Here is a 27624-nt window from a genome sequence, read left to right as displayed (position 1 = left end):
CATTGCACTTAATTAGCCGGTGGGTTCTGAGGATTCCAACTGGCCCTTCTTCAAACTGAACACCAAGGATTCTTATGCATGGAGACATCTCCCCTTGGCACACAATTGCTTTTTAAAATATTTTGTCTTAGGGTTGCTTGTGATGTTTCTGTATGTATGTCAGCCTGTGCTGGTCATGTCAACCTCCATGAGATCACACCAACCTGACACCCTCCTGTTATTTAGGGGCCTTACCACAGCCATGTCCACATTTCAGCTTTTGGGGGTGACTGCACACACAATCCTTGTCTTTTATATCTGGCTTCTTCTACTGTGTACAGAGTCACTGCTTTCATCCATTCTCTAAGGATAATCAGCTCTCACTTTTATTTTTGTCTAAAAGCAACCCATTGTGTAGATAATATATTTGCCTGTTCACCTATTGATACTCTAATTGGCAATCCAATTGATGCTCTTGCATCAGCAATATGCAAGAACCCTCCTCTCTCCTCATCTTCAGCAGCATTGGTCACTCTGTAGACCAGGCTGGCCTCGAACTCAGAAATCCACTTGCCTCTGCCTCCCGAGTGCTGGGAGGGATTAAAAGCGTGTGCCACCACCACCTGGCCAGCATTTGCTATTTTTTAAAAAATTTATTACGTATTTTCCTCAATTACATTTCCAATGCTATCCCAAAAGTTCCCCATACCCTCCCCCCCACTTCCCTACCCACCCATTCCCATTTTTTTGGCCCTGGTACTGTACTGGGGCATATAAAGTTTGTGTGTCCAATGGGCATCTCTTTCCAGTGATGGCCGATTAGGCCATCTTTTGATACATATGTAGCTAGAGTCAAGAGCTCCGGGGTACTGGTTAGTTCATAATGTTGTTGCACCTACAGGGTTGCAGATCTCTTTAGCTCCTTGGATACTTTCTCTAGCTCCTCCATTGGGAGCCCTGTGATCCATCCAATAGCTGACTGTGATCATCCACTTATGTGTTTGCTAGGCCCCGGCCTAGTCTCACAAGAGACAGCTATATCTGGGTCCTTTCAGCAAAATCTTGCTAGTGTATGCAGTGGTGTCAGCGTTTGGAAGCTGATTATGGGGTGATTATAGATGGACCTGGAGGGCACCATCCTGAGTGAGGTAACCCAATCACAAAGGAACTCACACAATATGTACTCACTGATAAGTGGATATTAGCCCAAAACTTAGGATACCCAAGATATAAGATACAATTTGCCAAATGCATGAAACTCTAGAAGAATGAAGACCAAAGTGTGGACACTGTGCCCCTTCTTAGAATTGGGAACAAAACACCCATGGAAGGAGTTACAGAGACAAAGTTTGGAGCTGTGGCATTTGCTATTTTTATAGCAGACATTTTATTGCAAGTTAGATAGACTCTAAGAATTCCATTTGGATCTCCATAAAGACTTAAGAACACTGAGCAATTATCCTAATGTTCACAGGCCTCTTGTAAGTCACCTCTTTAAAATACTGTATTAACATCACCATTTTGGTTTATTCATTTGTTTGGTTTGGTTTTTCTAAACAAGGTTTCTTTTTGTAGCCCTGACTGTCCTGGAACTTGCTCCATAGACCAGGCTGGCCTTGAACTCAGAGATCTGTCTGTCTCTCCTTCCCAAGTATTGGGATTAAAGCCATGCCCACCACCACCCATGGCCACTGGCCATTTTTTAAAAATTGAGTATCTTGAGTTTTGTTAAGCGTTCTAAATGCCTATACTCTGTGTTCTTCCTCCAGAAGCACACTCACTGCCTGCGGAGATCTTGGGAAAGTGGTTATGTTTTGTTCGCCAGGATGACATTGTTACTTAGGAAATTGGGCTTCCCTTTGGGGGTTGTTAGTCTCATTAATAAAGAACTCAAAAGATGACAATTTTATTAGTATTAAAAGGAAAAAATGGCTCTTCTCTTAATCTCTTACCCTCTTCCCACCCCATCCCTTCTCTCTCCATTCCCCTCCCTCCCTCTCTCCACAAGTTTATGGCCAGCCTCTTCTCCTTCCTTCCTCCCTCCCTCCTTCTCCCCTCTCCCTTTCTCTGTCTCTACTACTCCTTCAACTCCCCTCCCTAGGCCCTAAATAAACTCTGTTCTATAAAAAAAAAAAAAAAAAAGAAAAAAGAAAAAAATGCCAGGCTAGGCAAGAAGGAAATCTCTGTAGCTGCCCACAGGATGGAGACAAGAAAAGGCCATGCTGCTTGAGATAGGCATGGAGATCAGACATGTCGCAGCCAGGCAGCCATGTAGTGAGGAAGTCTAAAGTACCAGTGAAAGGAAAGTTAGGTTTTGGCAAGCATCCGAAACAATGAGACAGAGAGAAGAGACTTTAAAAGAAAAAAAAAGAAAAGAAAGAACCGAAGGAAAAGGGGGGAAAGTTCCCCCCAAAAAGGAAGACAGAGACAAAGGAAGGTGCAGAAAGCCCATAGTGACTTTCCTAGGGTGTGAGAATCCTTGAAGGGAAAAGTACCTTATCCCATTAAAGGGTTAATTATTCCTCCCAACTCTTTAGCTTGGCTTAAAATAGACCTAAGGGATGGCCCTTGGTCAGGTCATTGATCTGCTTAAGTGAACTGACTCTTAGGAGACAGTCAGTTGTTTGTCTCTTCCCACAGTTAGATCCCGTTCTTTGGGTAGGCAGCAACAACTCCTTCTTAATGGGACTCCAACTCTACAGTAGCAAGGTAAGAAGACCCAGAACACCACAGAAAGCACATCTTTGGCCAGGATCTGAAAGATATGGAGAGAAAGAGAAGGAAAAGACCCAGAGAAGCAGATGGGCTGGAGGTACAGTGCTCTCTGCAAGCTTCTGCAAAAGAGGAGGGGCTCTGGGAAGGAAAAGCCCAGCCTTTCATCCAGAGAGTAATTATTCCTCCCACCTCCCACCCCGGTTAAGTAGCTTGAGATGTCAGGTCTGCTCAGATTCCAGTTTTTATTGTTTTATCAGAGGGAATACAATTTTCTTAATGGACTTCAACAGAACCCTGAAGCTTCTAGCTTTTTTTAATGGTAACCGAAGTTCTTTCCTTCCCAGAAAAAGGAGAAGTGGGGTCCCAAGTCCACAAGGGAGAGGGTGCATCAGCAGACACTCCAACCAGGCAACCAGAGGATAATACTTGAGGACAGAGTTGTGGTAAGGGAAGCTGTCTACAAAGCTGAACAGGGCCTGCCTGGGCCTCTCAGCCTGTAGTTGAGCAGCTTCTCCACGTCCTGGCAAACATTTCCTTCTCTGTACCTTGTCCCATGTGTCCCTTTGTGTAGAGCACCCATTGTTTCCACATAGAGATCTCCCTAAGAGTCTCATTGTGGCCAGAGCCAAGGATTCCTCTTTGGATGGTGGTTTAGTCCCTGGTAGCTCTTGTGAATAAATAAAATAACCAATTAAAAAAAAATCTCATTGTGACCTCACTCCCTGTGAAGCTCTGACCTTCCAATAAGAACACATTCTAGTTCAACATGGTTCGAGTCAATAAATACATTGGGTTTGCAATATTCTATTCTACTCACCTTAAGGTTAACAGACTAGTGAAGCAGGACTGGGTTTTACCTACACACACACACACACACATACACACACACACACACACACACACACACACACACACACTTATGTTGTGGGAAATATTAAAAAGAATGGCAAGTTCTTGAGCTATACCCAACTACTCTTTGCCCCAGAGGTGGTCTCACTGCCTCTATCTCTAAGCTAGCCCCTACAGTGACTGATAGTGGTTTTCTCAGCCCATACCTTCTCAGCCATAAAGCCCCTGTGGTCAGCAGTTGGCCCCACATTCCAGTAACCCAGTAAAACAAAACTCTAGTTTATAATTAATCAGTCAGATTTATATAGCAATAAATTCTCAATATACAAGATGCCCACACAATAAATTCAGGGTCAATTAACAATGGTACAAGTTGCCCATCTAGATTAGACAAGTTACCCCAATTATTCTATCCCTGTATGATATGATATCTACCTGTGGCTATTTAAAGCCACGTGGAATCTGAATCATCCTGTTTGTCCTCCTTCTTGCTTCCTTCTCCTCTACCTGTCTCCTTCGTCCTTGTCTCCGCCACTCCTTGCTCTGCCTCCCTTTTCCCTGTCCAATCACAGGCTTCTTGTTGTATTAATATTTAAAGTGATTGGATGGGGAAAATACTGCTACATACTTATACATGCATGCACACACAGACACAAACAATCATATTCTCTGCCTCATTTTGCCCATGTAAGGTGGAAATAATTATGTCCTTTTCCAAGTCTAAGGAAAGAGCCATCTGCATGGAAGCAATGCCTTGTACTGCATTTGAGAGTTCCCCATAGCTCTCAAAGGTCATGGCTGCCCAAGGATCTCAAGTCCCAGGCCTATAAGAAAGGTGGCCAGACCCCAGCTGGCTAACATTTTTGTACATTTGTATGTTGGATCTGCTCCTAACCAGGAGAACCCACATTTGTGGCAGGTCATTTATTTCATTTCCGTGGTGCTGAGGAAAAGAGAGCAGGGACAATAGTCACCTACTAAGATCTAGATGGGAATGTTCAGGGTTTTACAGAACCATCAAGGCACTGCCTGCCATATTTCTCAGTACACTGTGCTCTTTCTACATGATGAATGCAGGTACAAGTTTCTGTTGCTCAGGAACTATGACCTATAACTTTGATACCAGTTATTGACAGAATCCAAGACTTGCCCTTGAATTTCATGGTGCATACTTCATACTACTGAAGATGTGGGGATTTGAAAGGGACATTATGGGGACTGACACGGGCCAGGGCCTTCTTTGTCAGATATGTACCTGCTGCATAAAATCTGTTGGCCCTCTGGATTTGGGGATGCATTGAGGGAGAATAAGGGGTGAAGCACTGGTGCCTGAAACTCCTGGGTTACTTACAGTACTGGGACCTGTGACCCTGCTGAGAAGCATCTAAGGCTATTCTTCCTGTAGCCTTTTCTTTCTGGGATTGGAAGGTCACTTATCCAATCCTTCCCTGCACAGCATTGCACCTGCCTCACAATGGAGTCTCCATGTCACCTGTGCGCCAAATGGCAGGAGAAAGAAGTCCTTATAATGAAGAGAGGGACTTGAACAACACGGCCTTCCCCTTGCTCTCCACTTTCAAAGAAGACAGGTCCCAGAGAGATAGAGCTGCATCTGGCTGATGATAGGTGGGAGACTGCAAAGCTGAGGTTTGAGGACAGAGAGGGAGAGAGAGAGAGAGAGTGCATGTGAGCCAAGGGACATTATAATCACGCAAGAGTCAGTGAGTGGAACTCCCATTTCTTGCATTCTCTTAAACATCTCCTCCTATGTACACTTTCTTTTTAGAAGCCTTCACAGCACTTCTAGAGCCTTCCAAAGACCAAGGAACTTAGAAGAAGAGTTGCCCAAGATAAACTCCAAGAGTGACTGTGAAGTGTTCCTTTCCAAGCATGGTGTTGTGGCAGAGGTATGCACACCCCGCCCAGGGAGGTGGAAATGGCAATAGTGAGATCAGCCCCTGGACCAGCCCTGCTCCTGAGGGGTTCGGAGACATTTAATATTCTCATGCTAGAGATAAAGCGTCCTCTAAAAAATGCAAGTGAAATGATGAAACACTCACATCTGGGGGCTGAAGGAAGAGAAACTATTTCCAAGATTTTTTCAGGGCTCAGAGACCCAAGGTCAAGGTCTTCTTTCTCAGTCTAATTCTTGAGCAAGATGTATGGAGCACATGGCTGTACAGAAAGTCTGAAAGTGAGTGCGAGGGATATGTGGTTTGTGGGGAGTCCGGTTTTCTAGGTTGGCCCACTAGGAGCTTCCAATAGTGAAGCTCATTTGTGGACAGGGACAGAGATTGAGCCCCAATCTTCAAAGGGCAGGAATTAGTGATCTCTCCTTTAGGATGACAAACTAAGGGTACACCTACATCTTTTGTGTAGCCACCTAATTAAAACACTTCAGTGCCACCTTGAGTGCACCTTGAGGGGTGCCTCAAGCACCGTCTTCTCTTAGTTTTCCAAGTTGTACCCTGAGAGGAGGCCAAATGCCCAAATCTTGTCTCACTTCTGTGCTGTGCAGATGCCCTGGGTCAGATAAAGCAGTGTTCACTCAGTTCCTAAAACTTCTATGGACCAGTCTGTGTACTCAGCCAAGGAACAGGAGGCTGAGGATAGGAAGAGACCAGACTCATGGTGATATTGAGGCGGGTAACTGGAGCCTGGAGGGCCACATGACAAATTCCAGACTGCCTTTCTTGTCAGCTCCACTAGATGCAGGCCCTGTTCCACACTGCAAGATCTGCCTATGTTATCAGCTTCATGACTGAGATGGGATGGTAAGAGCCTCCTCCTCCAAGGGTCATTGTAAGGTGAACAAGTTCATACACATGGGGCCCGTGTGGGAAATACTTGATAAATTCGTGATGTAATTACCACTACCATCAATCATCCCTACACATGTGTCCTGTTTTTCCATCACTGTGACCTGAAACTATGGCATTCAACAGAAAATCTAGAAAGAAAAGGAAAGCTAAGGAATTAATTAGGAAAAGGAAATGCTCTTAAACCAATTTCTAAACATGGGAGTGGTGGATCATACCTGTCACATCATCACCCAGCTGACTAACAAAATGAGAATTACCAAAGGATCAAGGCCAGTCTGAGCTACAAGGTAAGCTCTGGAATAGCCTAGACGATAGAATGCAGGCCTGCCCCACTAGGGAGATACATCCGCTAAATACACTCATCTCACTGGCCATGGGGTATCCTACAAACACATACATCAATGCGATAGAAACATTCCTACTGGATAAATACGTCCCCTTGGGTAGATGTGCCCTTCTAGATAAGCATGTCTGATTGGATGTGTGCCCTAGTAGATAGAAATGTTTCATTAAACATTTGTCCCACTAGACACATATGCCTCACTAAGTAGATGTATCCCGATAGACATGTGTCCCATTGGACACACATGGTCCACTAGATCCACATGTGAGCAGTTGGCATACTTTTGCCTTTAGGTTAGCCTGAACTGGCTCATGAAATGATGGTGATTTGTCCTGTGAATAGAATCCCCAATTTGTATTACTTGAGGGAAAGCTGTCATGACCTTCGTGTCTTGTAATCATAAGACTATAAGACTGTCTCTAGACCATCCCCAAGCACAGTATCTGCAGGGAGCTTTTAGAAGAAGTAGTTAGTGAATTTCTAACTGAATGGTCAGATCCATGTCCTGACTGATACATGCTGACAGTCATCTATTGGATGGAACACAGGGCCCCAATGGAGGAGCTAGAGAAAGCACCCAAAGAGCTAAAGGGGTCTGCAAACCTATAGGAGGAACAACGATATGAACTAACCAGTACCCCACAGAGCTGTGTCTCTAGTTGCATATGTAGCAGAGGATGACCGAGTCAGCCATCAATGGGAAGAGAGGCCCTTGCTCTTGCGGAGATTATATGCCCTAATACAGGGGAATGCCAAGGCCAGGAAGCAGGAGTGGGTGGGTTGGGGAGCAGGGCAGGGGGAGGGTACAGGAGGCTTTGGGGATAGCATTTGAAATGTAAATGAAGAAAATATCTAATAAAAAAAAAGGAAAAAAGTGTTCAAAAAAATCTCCCAAAAGGTTAAAATAAGATGGAGACCTCAGCATTGGAGGCCAGAGGCTGTCCCTTAAGAGGCAGTGAGGATACCGATGGACCTGGAAGTGGATGGGCTGCTGCCCCTTGCTCCTCACCCCAGGGAAGCTCTACCCAGTGGGCAGACCTGCTCCTTAAGACCCCAACCCCAGGGTCCCATTTCTAGCAATGCTGCCAGGACCCACCCTTAACCATGAAAAACACATTCTCCCCAAATCACACACAGCCCCAAGGACACCGAGGACACCCCATCTAAAAGGATGCACCAAGACAATACTCAGCTGCCATCTGCTTCAGGGGAAAGATGCAGTATCCATGACCACATTTATCCTTGGGCAATAGTTTGTTTTTTGTTTTTGTTTTTGTTTTTTTTTTTAATCTTAAATTTAGCCCCATTCTACCTGGATTTCTTGGCTTAAAAAAATGGAAACTCAAAAAGAGGTTTCATGCCTTACCTGAATTTTTTCTTTTGGTGGAATAATGAATGTTGAGATAATATTCAGGCCTGAGTTTATCCATCTCTTGGAGACAAAGCTCTTCACAGCACCTTCATGGTCTTCAGACAGCAGAGTTGGTCTCTTGTCGGTTTGACACATAAACACATCACTATTCAACCTTAACCTTTCATTTCCTGTTTATCCCCAAGATCTCATGTTAATATAATTTAAAAAGCAGTCCACTTTGAAAGTCTAAAATTAACCAACACAAGATCATAGCTAGATGCTTCCATCCTTAGCTTGCAACATCTGAACAAGAGATACACCAAGCACCTCACCTGAGCTGATTGTACCTGCCAGACACTGCAGCTGCAGCCTGCATATTGCCTATCTGTGCCACATGCTACACTCTAACTAGGTTTCTGTGGAGGCTTAGAACACTTTGGCCTACCTATGTACTTCAGCCTTGCGTGTCCTATGCTTGGACTTCCCTTCATACTACTACAACTTTGAGAAACATTGGCAACCATTCGGCTCTAAAGTAGCCACCTGTGTGTAGGGCTCCCCTAGTTAGCTGGTTGCTCAGCTTGAGTACCCCCACTTTCCTGAAAGAACCCCACCCTCTTCCTTCCGGCTGTGCAATCACCATAGGGGCAGGCTGTTCCCCTCCTTCTCCCCAATTCCTTTGGTATGTTGTCATGACTATGGGGATATGGTAACATAGTAGACCTGATTGCTCCCTGGGGTCCTGTCACAGATCTAGGAATGAGAGCTCACTTTAGTTCAGCTAGGAAGAGCAGGGTCCCTTGAGCAGCACATGCCAGTTTCCATGATGAGAGGGAACTCCATCCAGATGGCACTGTGCCACATCCTGAGAGAGGAGAGCTATAGAGAGAGAACATACAAGCCTGTCACTCTCCAATCCAGTTCCGATGATCCCTGGAACTGCAGATGCCAACACATGGAAAGTATGTCATCACCCCCTTGGGTGCTCTGAGGGAAACGGGGCAGCATTTTCAGGGACTCCATTATAGAGCCAGGCATGGTTGACCAATGTGCTCAGAGGCCCTCTCCCTATACATGATAACTGAGTTTCAGAGGCTTCAATTCCCTCACAATCTATTTTCTTCAACGAAATCTAAAGGAAAGCAAGATTTTCTTCAACCCGACTCCTTCCCACCCAACTCCACCCCAGCTCCAGTGAATGCATGTCAGAGACCAAGAGGGAACCTCCTCTCTGGGAGCTCGTCATGATCCTCTGGGGTTCCTTTACTTCTTTACAAAAAGCTTCTGCTGACAGGAAAGCAGTGGTTAGGGTAAGTGGAGGCAGTTTGCTCATACCACAGGACAAGGCACATGTTAGGAGGGCATCATGTGAGTGAGCTTGGGTAGCCTGTGACTCAACACAAGCAGACGGAAAGGAAGGGTGTGTCATCACAAGGGGTGTGGGTGTGAGAAAATTGTCAATTAAGCAGCGAGGTTCTGCATTTCCAGACCCCTGGGAAACCATCTTCCTTGCCTGGAGTCTATACTGAGGGTGCAGTAACAGAGCCCTCTGCTCCCGAGATGAGAACAAAAGGTAAAGCCCAGGGCAGATCCCCAAATCTGAGGTGATGGTCCTGTTAACCACACTCATCTTCAGGCCTGGAAAGGGAGCTAACGTAGGGTCAGCTCAATCTGATCCTGATTCCCAGGACTGTGGAGTCAGGAAGGTTTGGATTTCACAGGATTTAACCATTAGATGGAAGGGCACAGAGAGCCACATAAAGGTCTGTGGTAAAGGAAGATAGAATGCTGTCAGGTTCGCCTACCCTACACGTAATGACCCCTTCTCAAACCCACATCGTCTAGCATTAGAAATTAGTGGACATTTTGTCATTCAATCCATCTCTAGCTTGAGTTACTGTACACGGGATGATAACCAAAGTCCTTTACATTCTTATAACATATAAAAATTATCCTAATACCACAATTATTAACAGCAAATTATAAATGGCAAATTATTAATAGCTAAAGGATGTCATGGACAACATCAACCCTACTTTTGGGATTCCAAGCCTGGGCAGAACCATGTGTTTAAGAAAAGCAGGTTCCTTTTTACATAAGGGGTATGAACGTTCTCCCCTGTCATCTGAGCAGCCCAGGCTGAGGAAAGGCACAGGGCCTGGACCAGGCCTGGATCGTCAGCTTGGGCCATTACAGCAAACTGTTGTTGGAATCCATTCACAGCCCTGTGTAGTGGTAAACAGCTCACACTCCAGCAGTTAGATGGGGAGATGAAGCCTGGATTGGCTAGCTCCTGTGGAATTGGTCATTTTTGGTTTGTGGCTCCATTTTATAAAGTGACCTGACCCAAGAGCCATATGGGATTTCAGCTTGTCCTAAGGTGACATACAGGGCCAGATTCTCCTGTACCTCTGCCTATAAAATGTCCATCAATCAAACTGGACAAAGCATATCATGTTTGTATTTCTCTTTAAAACCCTATTACTGAACATTGCTGAGTTGATACCATGCTTACAGCCAAAAGCTGTAAACCCAGGTCTGGATGAGACCTTCCCATCATGAGTGCTTTATCCATGTGTGCACTTCTATGAGCACCTGGGAACATGAGACCAGGTTTCAGCACGGCCTAGGCCTATTCTAAACAGCAGCAGGAAGATAACCACAGTGACAAACATTCAAGAATGTGATACTACACAGAAGTGGCCCTCTTCCTCCTGGTTTGGGGAACCTCCTTGTTGAAAGGAGACCCATCAGTGCTCTGCACACATGGCCACCCTTATCCGGAAGCTCAGTGGTTGCCAGTTCATGGTTACAGACACATCAGGACAAGTACTTAAATGGTTAAGATGTGACACCCATAAACATGTGGACCAACTATACTGACTGAGAGAAATGGTGGACACAGCTCTGCCCTGAGGTTGCCCTAGTGTACTGCTGCTACTGCTACTGGTGTGTGTGTGTGTGTTTCATGGTTACATATGTGTATATGTGTGTATAGCAGAGTGTCTGCATGGACATGTGTTTCTGTGTATCTGCATGAGTATGTGTGCATGTATCTATGTGTCTGTTTAGACATGTTTTTATGTGTCTGCATTAATATATGTACAAAGATGTCTATGGGTCTGCATGGGTGAGTGTGTGTGTATGTGTGTGTTTCATGGTCGAATGTGTGTATATGTGTGTATAGCAGAGTGTCTGCATGGACATTTGTTTGTGTGTATCTGCATGTGTGTGTGTGCATGTGCATGCATCTATATGCCTGTATAGACATGTTTTTAAGTGTCTGCATGGATATGTGTGCACAGATGTCTATGGGTCTGCATGAGTGAGTGAGTGAATGTATGTGTGTGTGTGTGAGTGAGTGTGTGAGTGTTAGTTACATAGACCTGCATGTGTGTTGCAGTGGTATGTGTGTATGTATGTGTGTTACATGGGCCTGTGCGTGTTTGTGGGTGTGTGACTTTAAATAGAAAATAGCAGCCTCTGAGGTAACTGTGGAGATGTGAGACACTCACTCCCAGAATCAGGTTAGAAATCTTCTGCCTGTCTCTCTGTCTTTGGAAATAATGTGCTGTCATCCTCCTATCTGTGGCCATAAAGTCTCAGGACAGAGGTCAGTGCTCTGACCTCTGGCCATGTTAAGCATCAGTAAGTTCATAAAGAGGGCAGGTTTCTCTTTCCTCTCTAAATCTCTAGTGCTGAACCACATCCACTGACAAGGCTCCAGCTTGGCATGGGGCCCACTGCTCATAGATTCTAGGTCTTTTCTTGCCCTTAGAGCAATGCAGCAGGAAAAGCACTGAGCCAAGGCTATAGTTACAGGTATAAGTTTAGTATTGACTGTCAAGTGTGTGTGCCAGCTCTCTGTCACTGTGAAAGACACCTGGGAGGATCAATTCCAGGAAGGAGGGGTTCTCTTGGTTTGTGATTTCAGATCCAGGTGAGATAAACACATTTCTGTGTGCCTGAGGCAAGGTGGGATTTAAGGTAGTGGAGATTAAGCTGTTCCTGTCATCCTTGTGAAGAGACTGGGTAGGGCCAGGCAAGAGAGAGACTTCAAGGTTAATCCTCTAGCTACCCACTTCTTCTAACAGGCCACCCCTCTCAAGAGTCCATTCAAAATTTGAATTCATCAGTGGATCCAGGCACAGTCAACATTTTAACATTATGACCTGACATCATCATGAACTGAACAATCAGGTAATTTTCGGGAAGTTTTTGTTTTTCTGGCTCCCATTTATAGCTATCCTCAGCCTGAGGTGTCCTGTGGGCTACCAGGTAGATATGCCTGGAATAACTGATAAAATCATCACTCTTATGATCTAGGCTCTGAAAATACTCCCACCCCCAATACAGGCTCAGAGGTGCATTGCTCTAGTTTCCTAGGCTGTTCTTCATGTATCCATGCCAACAGTCAGCAGTAGTTGTTGTACTGGCTGATCTTCACAAACAGGCAACTCCTTCTCCCCAGAGGGCTACAGGCACACCACCTACCTATACCTGCACTTGTGATAAACAGCAGACTTCAGTCATTATGAACTGCTGGGTGAGCATACATAGCATGGGACAGAAATCCTAATGTAGTAAAGGCCAAGGACACTCCCACATTCAGTACCCATTGGCTGATCTCATTGTGATGTCCAGTGGCCACTGGCTAGAGAATGTTATTGTCCAGTATCACTGGCTGACAACATGCAGGTGTTCAGTAGCCAGGGCCTGACTGCACCTTGATGTCCAGGGTTTGTTGCTTTCTTCTTTGTAGAAATATCCTTTTGCATCTCTCTCTCATTTTTGTCCCATCATTCCTGTAGACTGCCATATCAAGGGTGTATTTAGTGTTAACTATTTTATAAACCCTTCTTGCTCGTCTGATGTGTGTGTGTGTGTGTTTGATTTTTACTTGCCTGGGTATGCTTCTACTTGTATAATAAATATTAATGACCCTCCCTTTTGTTTGCTTTGGGATTCTGTTCATGTCTTCACTATTCAAAATCGTTAATGTTTTCTAGTATTTCTTGGTTTTACTGCTAAAAGTTAACCTGTTGTCCAGGTGGTCTTAGTGCAAGCAATGGCATAAGCTGAGACTAAATTAAAATCTGTCACGTGCTTCCCATATCTTTGGAATTATAAGGAAGAAAGAATAGGAATGATGTATGATAGGGAAGAGGAGTAAGAAGGAGGAGAAAGAGCTTGCTTGAGAGGACATGACATAGGAGGGGAAGATGCCTGTTTGCTACTGTAGTGTATTTTTCTATAGTTTAGAAACAGAGCAAGCATGCTACCCTGCTGAGGACACCCAGCAGGGCCATCCATGTCCTGAAACTGCATTTGTCCAGGAGACCTCTTTGGGAAGATGCTGAGGAACTGTCAGCATATTTGTAGGTATGGAGTGCCTCCTGCTGGATACATGGACAGAAGGGCAGCAGAATAATCGCATCTATTTGTGTTCCAGCATTTTTACTGAGAGGAACTGTGACCACTATGGGCCATATACTTGTGCTGCAGGACCACACAGTGATCTTGGGCATCATGTAAGATATAAGATAGTGTCTTCTTCCAATTACTAAAACTTCTCCTGTGAACAGCAGCTCCTGTTCCTCTGCAGGCTCCAGAACTTTCCTTCTGCTTCCTTCTAGCATTTTGTGAATTTATTTAAAAGTTAACCTGGTCCATCCCTGTAGCCTGCATAGTCCTTCTGGGCACACCCAGTTACCTGGTATGTCCTGTTGTCTACCCAGACCTCCATTTCATGGACACTTCTCTGTCCACCCTCATCAGACCTGCTGCTCTGGAAATATACAGGTTCGATTTCCTCTCTACACCCATTCCCTCATCAGGCTCCCAAGTCTTCTGAGACTAGGGTAATGTACAGACCTGATCCAGCTCCACTGTCCTCCCACCTCCTCATCTGCTTTTCCCTCCCTTTAAATCCCCTACTAGCCATGTCCCCGAGTCACACCCAACTGTTGGGAGACCTGTGCTTCTCCTTAAGTTCCATTTTCCTGCAAAAGGCTTCCCATGAGGGGAATACTGTACCAGGAAACACATTTTAGCAATAAAGATAGAATTTACCTCAGAATAAAAGTCTGGCAAAAAGTTTCGTGGGCAAACAAACCTAAGCAGCCAGCTGGAGTAGCCATTTTAATATCTAATAAAAATTTCAACAAAATTGAATGAAAAGTCATGGGGAAGCATTCCTAATATTCACTAAAGGAAACATCTACCAAGTTGATGCCTCAATTCAGAACAATGTGGAATCTACTCACTCAGGGAAGCCCTGACTGACAGCTGCAGCCAAGACTTCTGTATACAGGTACCCAGCCAAGAGACAGATAGGAAAGGATTCAATGTTGAGAAGCAGACTGGAATGCTGGGGAGGTTAACCCACCAACAACCCCAAGCCCCTAGCAGGAAGAGAATGGAGAAGGGAGAGCCGGTTCTCAGCCAGCCTCACTACCCATAGATAGACTTCTTCCAGGCCTTCCGTTTACGTCAAGGTAAAGAAAAGCCCATAAAGAAGGAGCAGGGAAAGAAACAATGCTCTGCCAACATGAGCCAAAGAGAAGTCCCCTCCCACCCTCCCATCTCAGCCCATGAGCAGCCACACACCAGGCCTGGTATCTCTAGAGGCCCATGGATCCAGGCAGATGAGCACTTTTTTTTTTTTGGCCATACTCAGTCAGCTCAGCCACCCTCTGCAATGGCAAAGGGCTCCTGTATGCCATAGTATGTATAGCAGTCCTGAGACCCTGGGCCATAGGTGCTCTGCCTATGTAAGATCAGAGAGCCTGGAGTTAGATAAATATCAATGTCCCTTGGCCTCAAGGGAGAAGGGAGTTTGGATTCCAGCCCTAGGCTAGTCCTGTAGTAAACAGTCCCCCTCAAATGCAGACAGCAAGGTCTACAAGATGTTCACAGCTACCCTGGCCTGAAACAGTCCTGTGATTGGTACTACAAACCAGGAAGCAGGGACTTAAACTTGAGATCACTGACTCAGGCTAGGGAGGGCTCCAGGGCACTTGATCTCAACTGCAATGTCAGAAGCTGAGCCACAATGACCAGTGGTGGCAGGTTTTCTTTTCTGCTCTCACGCCTGGCAATGAAGTCCACATATGAGGATCTTTCCTCCCCGTCATACTGTCTGCAGATATGAGGTTCCTCAACAGTGGACTCAAAACTGCAGAAGAGAGTCTTCAAAAGGAAAGAGCTACACAGTGAACTGCATACAGCACTCTGAAAAGCAGAGGCCCTTTAGAATTTTAGCCAATCAGTGCTCAGTGCTGAGGAGTAACACAGTAGCCTAGGTCCTGTGACCTGCCTGTCACAGTCTGTGGCTCAGAGCCTATTTCTTTTGTGTCAGCACAGCCACTCTGTTCTTTCTGGTCCCAGGGAGCATAGAGCTTCTGGTCCTCACACATGCCTGCTCCGCCTTTGGACCTTAATGTCTAGAGTGAGTCCTATACTCAGTATGGATTTGGTTTTCTATACACCATGTCAACCCCTGTGCGGGAGAGGGTGTTTGCATGTGTATGCATGCCCCGTTGTGTGCCTAGGTGTACATGCATATCCCTATGCTTATGTTCTGTCAGAGGCCATCTTCCGGATAGGTCTTCACACTTGCACATCCCTGTCTCCCATTCCCATCCCCACCCCCACCCCAGGGATGCTGAGCTTATGGACTTTGCTGTTGCACCCCACTTTGATGTGGGTTCTGGGGATTCAAATTCAAGTCCTCACCTTGGGAGGGAAGTGCTCTGCCTAAAAAGTGCTGCCCTGTCTCAGGAGAACCTAGAGCCTTTCTGAGGAATTATGAGAACAGTATCTTCCCTGGTTGCTTGGTTTAGAAAGAAAGCTTAGTCTTGAAAGTTAAAGTGGAGCGTCAGCTTGAGGTTATTCAGTCAAAATACAAAGAGAAGTTGACACACAGCATCAACTTATAAGGGCTTTGTAAAAGGAGGCACAGCAAACATTCTAACCAATACCAATGACAGCAAAGCATCCTAGAGACCTTGCTTTCAAAGAGCCTAATGTCACACTCCATAGCCAAGCTAAGCCAGAGCCTTGCAGTCCTTCCAACCATGTCATAACAGGTCCTATTATGACCTTGTGAGGAGAGATTGTGATGCTCTCCCGGCAACAGATGTTAAGCTGTGGCCAAGCCTGAATTTCTTTGAGTGCATTGAGAGGAGGTGTGGAGTGGTGCCCTCTGCGACTTTATTGTATCTAGTGAGCTGTGTGTGGTTGTATTGGTTTGTAAGTGTGCTGTGTAGATGTGTATGTATGAGTGTGTGTAGGAGTGTGGTTGATTACAATTTACTTGTGTGTGAGTGTGTGTATACTAGTTCCTGTGAGTGTGTCAGTGTATGTAGGAGTATGTGAGTTTCCCGGTTTGTGTTTGTGTCTGCCTTTTCCTGTGTGCAAGTGTAGTGTGTGCTTACATGTTTGCTTGTGTGTAAGTATGTGTGTACCTGTTCCTTTGTGATTGTGTGTAGTGCAATTCTGGTTTTGTGTAAGAGTTTGTATGCATGTGTTCCTGTGTGTGAGTGTATAAGATCACTATTGTGTATTTGTGTGTGCTTGTGTGCTGTCGCACACGTGAGTGTGTTTGTACTCCCGTGCCCATCACCCTTTCCCTCCCGCATCTGTGTTACCTGCACCTTGGTGCAAGAGAGTGTAGAGGCCAGTAGCCAGCCCGGCTGCTGTTCTTTTTTTTTTTTTTTTTTTTCCATTTTTTATTAGGTATTTAACTCATTTACATTTCCAATGCTATACCAAAAGTCCCCCATATCCACCCACCCCCACTCCCCTGCCCACCCACTCCCCCTTTTTGGCCCTGGCGTTCCCCTGTTCTGGGGCATATAAAGTTTGCAAGTCCAATGGGCATCTCTTTCCAGTGATGGCCGACTAGGCCATCTTTTGATATATATGCAGCTAGAGTCAAGAGCTCCGGGGTACTCATTAGTTCATAATGTTGTTCCACCTATAGGGTTGCAGATCCCTTTAGCTCCTTGGCTACTTTCTCTAGCTCCTCCATTGGGAGCCCTATGATCCATCCATTAGCTGACTGTGAGCATCCACTTCTGTGTTTGCTAGGCCCCGGCATAGTCTCACAAGAGACAGCTACATCTGGGTCCTTTCAATAAAATCTTGCTAGTGTATGCAATGGTGTCAGCGTTTGGATGCTGATTATGGGGTGGATCCCTGGATATGGCAGTCTCTACATGGTCCATCCTTTCATCTCAGCTCCAAACTTTGTCTCTGTAACTCCTTCCATGGGTGTTTTGTTCCCATTTCTAAGGAGGGGCATAGTGTCCACACTTCAGTCTTCATTCTTCTTGAGTTTCATGTGTTTAGCAAATTATATCTTATATCTTGGGTATCCTAGGTTTGGGGCTAATATCCACTTATCAGTGAATACATATTGTGTGACCGGCTGCTGTTCTTAAGGTAGGCCATCAACCTTATTTTCAAGACAGGCTCACTCACTGGCCTGAAGCTGGCCAAGTCTCTGGCCTGGCTGACCAGTGGCTCCCAGAGATTTTATATGCCAACCCCATAATCTCAGATTAAATGCCTATGTGGATGGCTGGCTGTTTATTTATTGATTGGTTGATTTTGGTTTGAGTTTAAGAGATAGCATTGGGCCCTGTATTTTCAAGGCCACTGACTGTTTGCTTCCTGAGTGTTGGTGTTTTGATTTTATTTGTTTGGATGGGTGCTTTTGTTTTATTGTGGTCGGTTTTATTTTCTCCCATGGTATTTTATTGTTTTGATTATTTAATTTTGCATTTTGGGCTGGTCAAGAATATCTCCATTTTCAATGTACTCTGGTTTCCTATTTTTACATTGTTCCTGTTTCTCGACGTAGTCCCTACATGTTATCATTGGCTTATAATTTATACATATTTCCCCTTTGTGATATTTTGTTTTTTCCATCAGACAGTATTTGAGATGCCTGGGAATGAGCCCACAGGGACCGAGAGTTTCAGTGGGAGGACATCTAGTGATTCCTGGAGCAGCTGCAGCATCCAGGACACATGGAACGACAGTGGAGGTGAGCCCAAGGACCAGGTAGCAAAGAGCCTGACCTGGCCAATGCTAATCTGAATTCCTGGATGCAGGCTGGAATGGTCTCAGGGCTACACTGAAAGCCACTCAAGTGTCATTAACACTGTGTGGCCTCATTCTCAGGGTCTTGATCAGGTAAAAAGCAGCTGTGGCCTTGGCCACTCAAGTTGAGTCTATGGCATTTTGGAATTGGTTTTAGGTTTAATATTCACTGTTATTTACCTTTCTTATTGTTTATGGTTATTAAATTTTAATTTTCAATATTTTGCTCTTGGGAAGTATGGTTTTGCTGTGAACGACGAGGTCCTGAAATGAAATGGAATTTCTCTGAAGTGCTGGGGCATATATATCTGTTTTGTCTTATACTAATTCTTTCTCCTCTCATTTATTTCATATGATTTCTTTTCAATCAACGTCCACTCATAATATTGATCAGCTGTAGCCCTCCCAGCCCCACTGTCTTATGATTATAGTTTCATCATCTGTATTTAGTATGTGTGTGCTCTTTGCTTTCTACTTTGGGGTTGGTTTTTTGGTTGGGTTTTACTTAAGATTTTTTGACTTTAGCTTTTCCCCCTTATTTTTTTCATAGTTTTTATTCTAGGTCTCTAACTTTTACTTACCTTTATTTCAAGCACCCTTTCTTTGTTTATTTTAGGTAGCACTTGTAGTAATTTTAGTTTCTATTTTCCTACATCTTTTTCATTATTTTGATTTTATTCTTTTTATGTTATTTTCAGGTTCCACTAGTAGTGATTCAATGCCTGCACATATTGAAGAGGAGTTACCACCTCCCAGCCCTCAGCCGAGTAACCCTGAGGACCGAGAGTTGTACTCCCAATATAATGTTGTAAGAACTATAGGACATGGGACTCACGCCAAAGTTCTCCTGGCCCAGCACCGGCTCACAGGCACACCTGTGGCCATCAAAGTTCTTGCAAAGAACAAGCCCTGGTTTCAGCCAGCCATGGAGGAGACCAATATAATGAAAAAGATCAAACACCCCAATATTGTCTCACTTCTCCAAGTGATTGAGACTAAAAAAAGGGGATACCTCATCATGGAACTGGTTGAAGGCCAAGAACTTTATGAATACATAAAAAATTCTGGCCACATAGAGGAGGATGAAGCCCGACAAATATTTTTACAAATACTGTCGGCAGTGAGCTACTGCCACAGACATGGGATAGTGCATAGGGACTTAAAACCTGATAATATCATGATTGATAACAAGGGGAGCATCAAAATAATCGACTTTGGGCTTAGTACCCAAGTCAAACCCGGAGATTTGTTGGACGAGCCCTGTGGTGCTTACGCTTTTGGTGCTCCTGAGTTATTCCTCTGGGAAAGATATGATGGCACAAAAAGTGACCTATGGGCTTTAGGAGTGATATTATATTACATGGTTGTTGGAAAGGTCCCATTCGACTCAGTCACCATACCTGAGCTGCAAAGGCAGATACTGGCAGGTGTATACCCCGCCCCCTGTGGGGTGTCCGACGAGCTGGAAGACCTGTTGAGCCTCCTAATGACAGTAAACCCCAAATATAGGCCGACAGTCACAGAAGTAATGAAGCATCCCTGGATAAAAGGCTACTGGAAAGGATTAAAAAATATTCACGAGGAACCGTTCCCTGTCAGACCAGATCCTGACATTGTAGATGCGATGCAGTATATTGGGTTCCAACCAAAAGATATTAGAGAATCACTCACTAAAGAAAAATTTAATGAAATGTCGGCTGCATATTATTTACTAGAAGAGCAGGCTCTCCAGAGGGAAGTCCGCTCAACCCAGGCTCCAACAGTGAGTCAAGTTAAGGCCCCATTCCCTTCCATGGATGCTGGTGCTACTTCATGTTTAAAAATTAAGAGGAGTGGAAGTGCTCCCATCCTTGGCAGATCGGTCTGGCCACCCTCCATTGGTCAAGTGCCAGCCTATGGCCAGAAGGTTAGGCAAAGAGCAGGCAGAAGATCCACTGGGCATGGCCTTGTCTTCCGGCCAAACCAGATGACACCCACACAGGACCAACACCACATACGTGCCATGAGTTTCCCCTGCATGCTTTCAACAAGCAGCATAAGTGAAGAGAGCGTCAGTGAGAAGAGAGAAGAGAATCTCTCCCACAGTGCCCTAGCAGAGGCTAAGCCCATCTGCAGCAGGGGCTGGCGCAGAGGCATCATGCGATGGACAAGGAGGGTGGGTAATGCCATCAGGACGCTGTGTTGCTGCATTCCATCAAGAAAAACACCTCGGCTGGGGCAGAGGAGAGTCTCTCCCCAGAAATGAGGCACAGAGAGAAATTCCAGAGACACAGCAGCAGGCAGGGCCCAGGTACCTTTGTGTTTTGACCCTCCCAGTTTGCTGTGTGGTGGTCCCTCCTCTGTCTCCAGTTTCCATTTTCCACGCCCAATTCTTACCTTCTTACCTTCTCTAAGTACTTTACAATTCTTCCTCAACCCTAAGCCTTCTCCCTCTTCTGAATTTCTCCTCTTTCCAGCAGGGACTCAATATGAATGATTTCTACCCCACTCAACACAGGTGTCTTGCTGACCCCATCTCCTCCCCTGGACTCCATGTTCCCTAAAGAAAGTAGCTCCCACAGGGTGAGGACTAGAGGGCTATTGGTTCATGGACTCTCTCAGGCAATACTGGCCCTAGCAATTTGCCAATCAATCACAAAAGCTGAAGAGCAGATTGTTACATTTTTAAAATAACATCACACTGAGTAAGCTTCAGAACTAATAACAAGCAATGTCATTGAATAAGTATCAACAGCATAGTTTGCTGGTTATTGACAATGGTCAGACTCCTGCATGCATGCATAGGTTTGTGCACACTGATTGTTCTTTTGCTCCTAAGACCTAGTGATGTATACATTTTTATAGGAAACCCTTCTAAGTGATTTCTCCTTGTAATTGTGACGTAGAAGAAAAAAAAAAGACATTTAATACTAAGGCTAGTCAAAGCCCCACACGGTATTCTAAGAATTCTACCTCAGTATTTCTTTTGTCTAGAATAAATTATTTTGTCTCTTTCACAGTGTCATCTGGGAACTTTTTCACATCGTGAGTATAAAGAGGAGGCTATTTGAAACACCCTAGAAAAAGACAGTTGTAGAAGCTATAGCAGCAGAGGCAGCGGCAGCGGCAGCAGCAAACCCCCTGGCTTCCCTGTCTATGTAAGTATTTCTGACAGACTATTTCTGGAAACAGATAGCACACGGAGAACCAATTCTAAACATGATTTCAATGAATATTAACATTCATAGGAGACATATCAATATTCCTGAAGGGTCTATTTCTGGGAGACTGAACTAGATGACAGAAGCAAGAGCATGGTATGTTCTTAATGAGGAACACCTTCTTCAAAGCTGTTGATGTAGCAGGTCTGAAGGAGCATTTTTTGGGAGTCAGGGTCTCATATGTTTCTGTCAAGGCACACAGTGCTCCTGGCCTTGCATCCTGCCTGAGCATGGTGGTATTGCTTGCTTTCATTCTAGCAGTCTTCACACACCCGGCACTGTGGCCCTGACCTTTGTTCCCTGCTCAGCCACTGAGTTCCTGGTCTTTCCCAGCCACTGTCTGGATAGGGACAGCAGAGACCGTGCAGCTACAGATGTGTGCTCCTCCCCTGCCCCATAACCAGGGAGGACATGAGGGAATTAACATAGTGGCACCAGTGGGACCAGAGACAGAAGGACTCAAGTCCAAGGGTGCTCACCAACACCAACCCCAACACTGCAAAGCCTGGGAGTGACCTGTATGAGCTATGGCCAGAGTAGGCCATGCCTTTGTGTTCTGCATCAACCCACATAGCTTGACAGATAAGAGTACCTTGGCCTGCTCAGCTGCAGAGTGGTATCCACCCAGCCTCTGTAAAGAATAAAAAACCTTTACAGGGAGTCCTGGAGGGACAGCTCGGTTCTTGGGAACACTGGGTTTAGCAGTGCTTCTCTGCTTCAGTATCAGAGCCTTAGTGAGTGGACTTGTTGAGTGTCTCGCCAGGGGCATAGCAGTGTTGCACCCTCCAGTGGTGGCCGTGCAAAACAGCAGGATATTATTTCCACTTTTCTTTACCTCTTATTTTAAAGGGCTGCTACCAGACACCTCAGGACCTATGAAACTTGAGTTCCCACCAACATAGGGCACCAGAGAGACTACACTAGAGGCCCTGTGAAACCTAGGTAGAGTACAATGTGCATGACTCTACTACCTGTGGTATGTGTAGGGTCTTCAGAGCAGAACCTAAAGTCTGTCACGGCTAAGTCTGTCATGGCTGAAAAGCATAAGTTTGCCCATCAATGTGGAACAACTGTCAGCTGATGGAACCCAGACAGTCAGTGTAGAAGTTTAGGTCAAAGGTGGCCCTCCTTAAATTCTCAGATGCTTCCAGGGTAGTGTATGGTGACCACATCCAGAGCCATTTCTGAAAGATATAAGTGCAAAAAGACGACAGTGGGGAGAGAATTCTTATCTGGCCAGCATCCCTTGGTTCCAGTGGGGACCCAAAGAAGTCATATACCAATGCATGGAGAATGCCTAGAACATCTAGGATGTTTCAGAGCTACACAAGAGCCCACGGCCCAGCCTGGAAAAAACCCTAAAGTATCAGAATTATCAGTGATTCTAAGGTAGGGTGGGATATGGAGCTGATGAATACTGGGATGGTTGAAGGAAACAACAGGTTGAATTTACAGAGGTTAAATTCAGGGAAGTGTGTTGTGAGAGCTAAGACAGGGCAAACCAACAGGATGGCCTATCAGACCCAGGATAGATAGACTATGCCAGAATTAGAACTGTCTGGGTAGAGCTGGCTTCTGTGGCTGTAGGAGCACTGAAAGCACATATGCAGGAGGACTCCCAGCACACTCTTATATCTCTCTGCAGGTTGGGGAGGCAGAGGACAACCACATAGGTGACCAGTATGTCTGCCTAGTCATCCAGACAGCTCATGACTACCTCGCACAGTGACATCTGAGGCTGCACACTGGTGGAGCTGCTGGTTTTCAAGAAGTTAACTCCTCTCCATGGAATGAAGTTCCTAAGCTTCCTCTCCCTGTACTAGCCAGGTGAAGACCCACTCCTGCAGGACATTGTGGTGTAGCAAAGATCTGTACAGCCATCCCGTCTATGCCAGCCAGCCCTGAAGGTGGCTTGCTAGCATTCTAGCACCACCAGTCTTTGTCCATGTCTGGCAAGGCAGTTCTTTCCCCTCAAACCATCTTCCCACCATATCATTCTGTTTTGTCTGCCCACTGATAGGAGATGGGGAACCAGCTCTGACACTAGTTTGGCATGGGGAAGGTCCAATTCTTCCTGTCCCTGGCTCTCAGCTCCTGGGATTCTCAGGAGCAAAAGTATCTGAGAGAAACAAGAGTCAATGTTAGCCCTGAAGTCGCTTGGACTCCTGCTTTTTTTCTGGAGAATGTGTCATGGTGGGTCTTGGGCATTAGAGGGAGCCCTATGACTGCAAAGCCATCCTAGGTTCCACAGACCCAGAGCAGGCTACTGCAGGATCTCCAAATCACAAATCTCTAGTTCCTCTTCCAAAGTCTAGCTTAGAAGTACTGTAAACAACACAGAGGTTTCCCTAGCAGCATGGCTCAGTCCCACAGGAGACACTGCCACTGGCTATGCAAACAAGACCCCATTGGATGCAATGGGAAAGAACACAGAGCCCACTTCTCAGGCTTTGGAGGCTGCCTCCACCTGGCAGGACAGTGTTGCTGGTGCAGAGGATAGGGCTGTTTGGGGTCTCCTCTCCTCACCTTAGTCAAGAAGGTCCAGGGGCCATTAAGCAGGTGCAGATCATCAGCTCTGGGAAGGTATAGGTACATTTATCTTTCCATGGAGCCCTCAGGATTCTTTACTGCCTAAGGTACAAAGAAGTACTTGATGTCAGTTTACTTGGACAAGAGGAGGTTTGTATGCCACTGCTTGTCACAGATTCTTGGTAGTTGTGCCAAACTTGCACCCATTGGTAGGCGGGCCACATCTGGACTCCCTTTAACATTTGTCAGAGTGGAGCTCAAGACTGGCTGGCTGGGTGTGGAAGCCTCTTCTCATCCAGGCCTTCTGTGTTATACTCATCTCAGTCAGAACTGGTGGTTTTGGGATATTCAGCCAGGATTTCAGCTAGTGCAAGGATTCAAACTGGGGCGCTGGTTGAGTTGAGGGTTCTGTTCCCTGGACAAGGTGATACAGAACAGACTGGGAACTGTAGAAAGGCAAAGGCACCAAGCCCCCATGCCTGGCTCAAGCTGCAAGACCAAAAGATCAGTGTTCCTCATTGGTACAAAATGATGTGAACCTGCCCTGATTGAGAGGCATAATATATTCCATTAGAAAACCTTTGTAAAACAAAACAAAACAAAACAAAACAAAACAAAACAAACAAAAAAAAAAACCCCTGGTGTTACGTGTGGTCTGTACCAATTGTGGTGGCTCTGCTTGTGGCAGCACTGGTGTCAGGTCATGTCCCACCCACACAGGCAAACATGCAGTTCCATATACAGACACCACGAACACAAATACATACACACACACACATACACACACACACAAACACACACAATCACACTCATACATACAAACACACACACACACACCACATTTGTACACAAATGTAGACATTCACTGATTAGTATGTTGGAAGTCTACCATGGGCATGTGTTCAGCATGCCTACCCTCAACACATATGTTCCTGAAGAGTGTGAGCTAGGGCTAGTCCCTCCCCTCGCTTAGACCCCTGTCCTGTAAGCTCATGTAAGGTCACTTTGCTCCTCCTTATTCTTGCCTGGCCTCAAGCATGTCATCTGGCCCTGGGGTTCACAAGTGATCCCAATGAAGAAAGTCGTCAATGTCCCCAGTTTTACATGGCTGCACATAGTGTTGACACCCGGCAGAACTCAAGTGTGGACAGGTGCTTGACAAGGGTCTAGGTCCTTGGATTTGTCATTGTCCTCATCACCACAGAGCTCCTGTGGGACCAAAGCACTCCAGACAGAGCTGAGTAAGTGCTGGGTAGCATAGCTAAGTATGCCTGTGAGGAACAGATAGGCCTACAACGCAACAGTACATTCTTGGCCTGGATATGCCTGTCTGCCCTTCCCACCAGAGCACGGCTGGCTGTTACATCTGCTCTTAATTATCTTTGGGAATAGAGCAGTAAGAACCGAGCTGGGGCTTCTGGTCCTCAGGGAGCAGGCAGGGGTCTTGTGCTCAGTTGTCCCCCACTAGGTTCAGGAATTGCCTAGAATTGTGGTTTACAATACTCTCTGGAGCAGCAGAGGCCAGCTCAGCTCATCCTTAGTGTGTGCAGCTGTTGTGTCCGGCCAGCAGACCACAACCTGGGTTCTAGCCTGGAAAGGCATTTTGGAAACCTGGAAGAGAAGAGGGGCTAGGTGGCGAGAGAAAAGAATGTAGCCAAGACAGTTACTCTGATCAAGGCTCAAATTTTATTGTTGCGACACTAGTTATGAAGGAAGGGGGAGGGGACCCGATTCCCGCCGAATAATCTCTGGTCCAGTAGAAAGGTGCACGTGTGTGGCTCCTCAGGTTCCAGCAGTGGGCGTGGCAGAACGAATGAGCAGGAAGCTCCACCCCTGAGCAAGCAGGTTTCAGGCTAGGGGAGGGGAAGACTACATCTCCTCCCTTTTATTAACAAAATTTAAAAAAAGAAAAAGCTGGCCTGAGGGGGGAAAATTATCTATGCTCAATAGTTCTGCCTGGAATCTAGGGCTAAAGAAAAAACTTGCTTTCATGGGATTCCTTAACTTTTCTTATGGTAAACTGTATAAGGCTAAGACTGTCCTTTCTTATCTTAGTGAACAACTAACTGAAAAGCCTGGAGCTGTAGGCTCTGACTTTATAATGCTAATTAGTACTTGGTAGGTAACTTTCTAGTTGAATTTTAAGTAGGGCGTTGGAACTCTGGCTAAGTTTGACTGAACAAATGTGAAATACACTATAATAACACTAAGTTGATATTTCTCCGCTTTTTTGGATGATAGGTGGGAAACAGGGAGAAGGAGTTCGACCGGCTCTTGTAGTACAAGGCCAATTGGCTTTTTTATTTGGGTGGGAGGCAGTGAAGGGCTTGCCCTTTCAATAGTACGTCTCCAATCTCTCTCCCCCCTATTAATTAAGTTAAATAAGGCAACGCTTAACTGAGGTGATCAAATGATTTTCTCATCCGTAGATGAGTGGGCTTTTAACCTTGGCTTGGGTGGACATGGACCCGATTCCTCCCGTGGGTACTGGTAAAACCCACACATGTGGCTCTCGGTATCTTTTGGGGAGGCGAGGTAGAGCCGGAAAATATTTTTTATTTTTAACCAAAATATGATACCAACCTCTTTTAAACCGGGTTTATCTCACAGGAAACTCAGAAATGGTCAAGCCGGACCTTCCCTTGCAGTACCTCTGCACCAAGCGATGCCCATACTGAATTTGTACAATCACAAACCAGTATGCACAGTTCTGAGTGCTGTGCAGCTCCTAAAGGAGAATTATCAACCTCAGAATTAGCAAAGCCTAAGCAAGAATTATGTCGTTAGTAACACCATGATTTGTGGCTAAAATAGGAGCTGGAAGTCGTTCCTCCTCATCCCTGTTTTTTCCACAGCCTAAGGACACCTTGCAGTAACAGCAAGGGTGAAAAGCCAGAGGTCAGCTAAGGGACTAAGCCTGTCTATCAAAATAAAAACCAATCTTTATTAATATAGAAATATCTACTTTTCTAGCCCTCTTGGTAAACCTAATTTTTAACTCAGACTGAAAGCCACATGCTGGAAATGTCCTTGGAAAGGAGATAACAGCAGCCACCTGTGTGCTCTAGGGGGGCGGGGATGCACATCCGCTGGTCCGCTTCGCTTCGAGAGTGTTGATTTACCTGCTTGAAAGACAAAATCTCGGACAGTGAGAAAGTAGGAAAGCAGAACTTCTTTTGGGGAACTCTAGGTACTTTATTTAAATGCAAATTGTAAAGCTGAGGCTAGTCTCCGGCCTCCTGTAGGGAGCTGGCTCAGAGAGTAGCTTTTTTCGGAGCCTGAGTCCTCAAGCCGACTTTTAAGCAAAAGAGGAATTTTAGTCCTCAAGGTGATACTTTAGAAGATTTAGAATCTGTGTTCATCTAACAAATTAATTTATCTGGCAGCCACTGCGCTCTATCTTCATCTAGTGAAAAAACACAAACTGAGTCCCTACCCCAAATTAGAACTGGATCTGGACCCTTCTATTCGTTAGTCAGGGGGTCCTCCTATTTTACCAATGTATTAAGTGACCAATTGCTCTTTAATAGTTTTTTCCACTAGCTGTAAGGCCAGCAATCCTTCTGAGGTTAGGGATCTAGGGGAAGTGGGGGATGTGCTCTGAATTAACTTGCTAGGTAATTTAGAATATAGGAATCTCTAACATTGGACTGAATATTAGGACCAGTCTAAGATTGAGTTAGAATGGCTGGTCACACTGAAGAAAGGAGAAAAATCATTATG

At 45.4% G+C, this 27624-nt stretch overlaps 1 protein-coding gene across 4 annotated transcripts; it reads left to right on the top strand.

Moving 5' to 3' along the window:
- Positions 1–16195: 16195 nt before the first annotated feature.
- On the top strand, positions 16196–23524 carry 4930488N24Rik (RIKEN cDNA 4930488N24 gene). Of its 4 annotated transcripts, none has more exons than XM_011246738.1 (5): positions 16196–16251; positions 18002–18116; positions 18871–20462; positions 21172–21309; positions 23018–23524. In XM_011246738.1, exons 2-3 carry the CDS (start codon positions 18014–18016, stop codon positions 20415–20417), a joined length of 1650 nt encoding a protein of 549 aa, XP_011245040.1. In that variant the 5' UTR covers positions 16196–16251; positions 18002–18013; the 3' UTR covers positions 20418–20462; positions 21172–21309; positions 23018–23524. The 4 variants fall into 4 exon arrangements, with proteins under 4 accessions (XP_011245040.1, XP_011245041.1, XP_011245039.1 ...); XM_011246739.3 differs by lacking the exon at positions 16196–16251 and adding an exon at positions 17441–17509; XM_011246737.1 differs by lacking the exon at positions 16196–16251 and adding an exon at positions 22222–22314 and having other exon boundaries at positions 17807–18116.
- The last annotated feature ends 4100 nt before the right edge of the window (positions 23525–27624 follow it).

Source organism: Mus musculus, chromosome 17 (genome assembly GCF_000001635.26).
Source record: "Mus musculus strain C57BL/6J chromosome 17, GRCm38.p6 C57BL/6J".
Classification (NCBI taxonomy): Eukaryota; Metazoa; Chordata; class Mammalia; order Rodentia; family Muridae; genus Mus; species Mus musculus.
This window is presented reverse-complemented; position numbering and strand designations above follow the sequence as displayed.

Bases quoted from the DNA above. Each gene is read 5' to 3' on its own strand.
- 4930488N24Rik (XM_011246736.1), top strand. From the start codon at position 17,816: ATGGTATTTTATTGTTTTGATTATTTAATTTTGCATTTTGGGCTGGTC. The intron at 18,117-18,870 runs GTGAGCCCAAGG...TGTTATTTTCAG, and splicing joins CACATGGAACGACAGTGGAG to GTTCCACTAGTAGTGATTCA.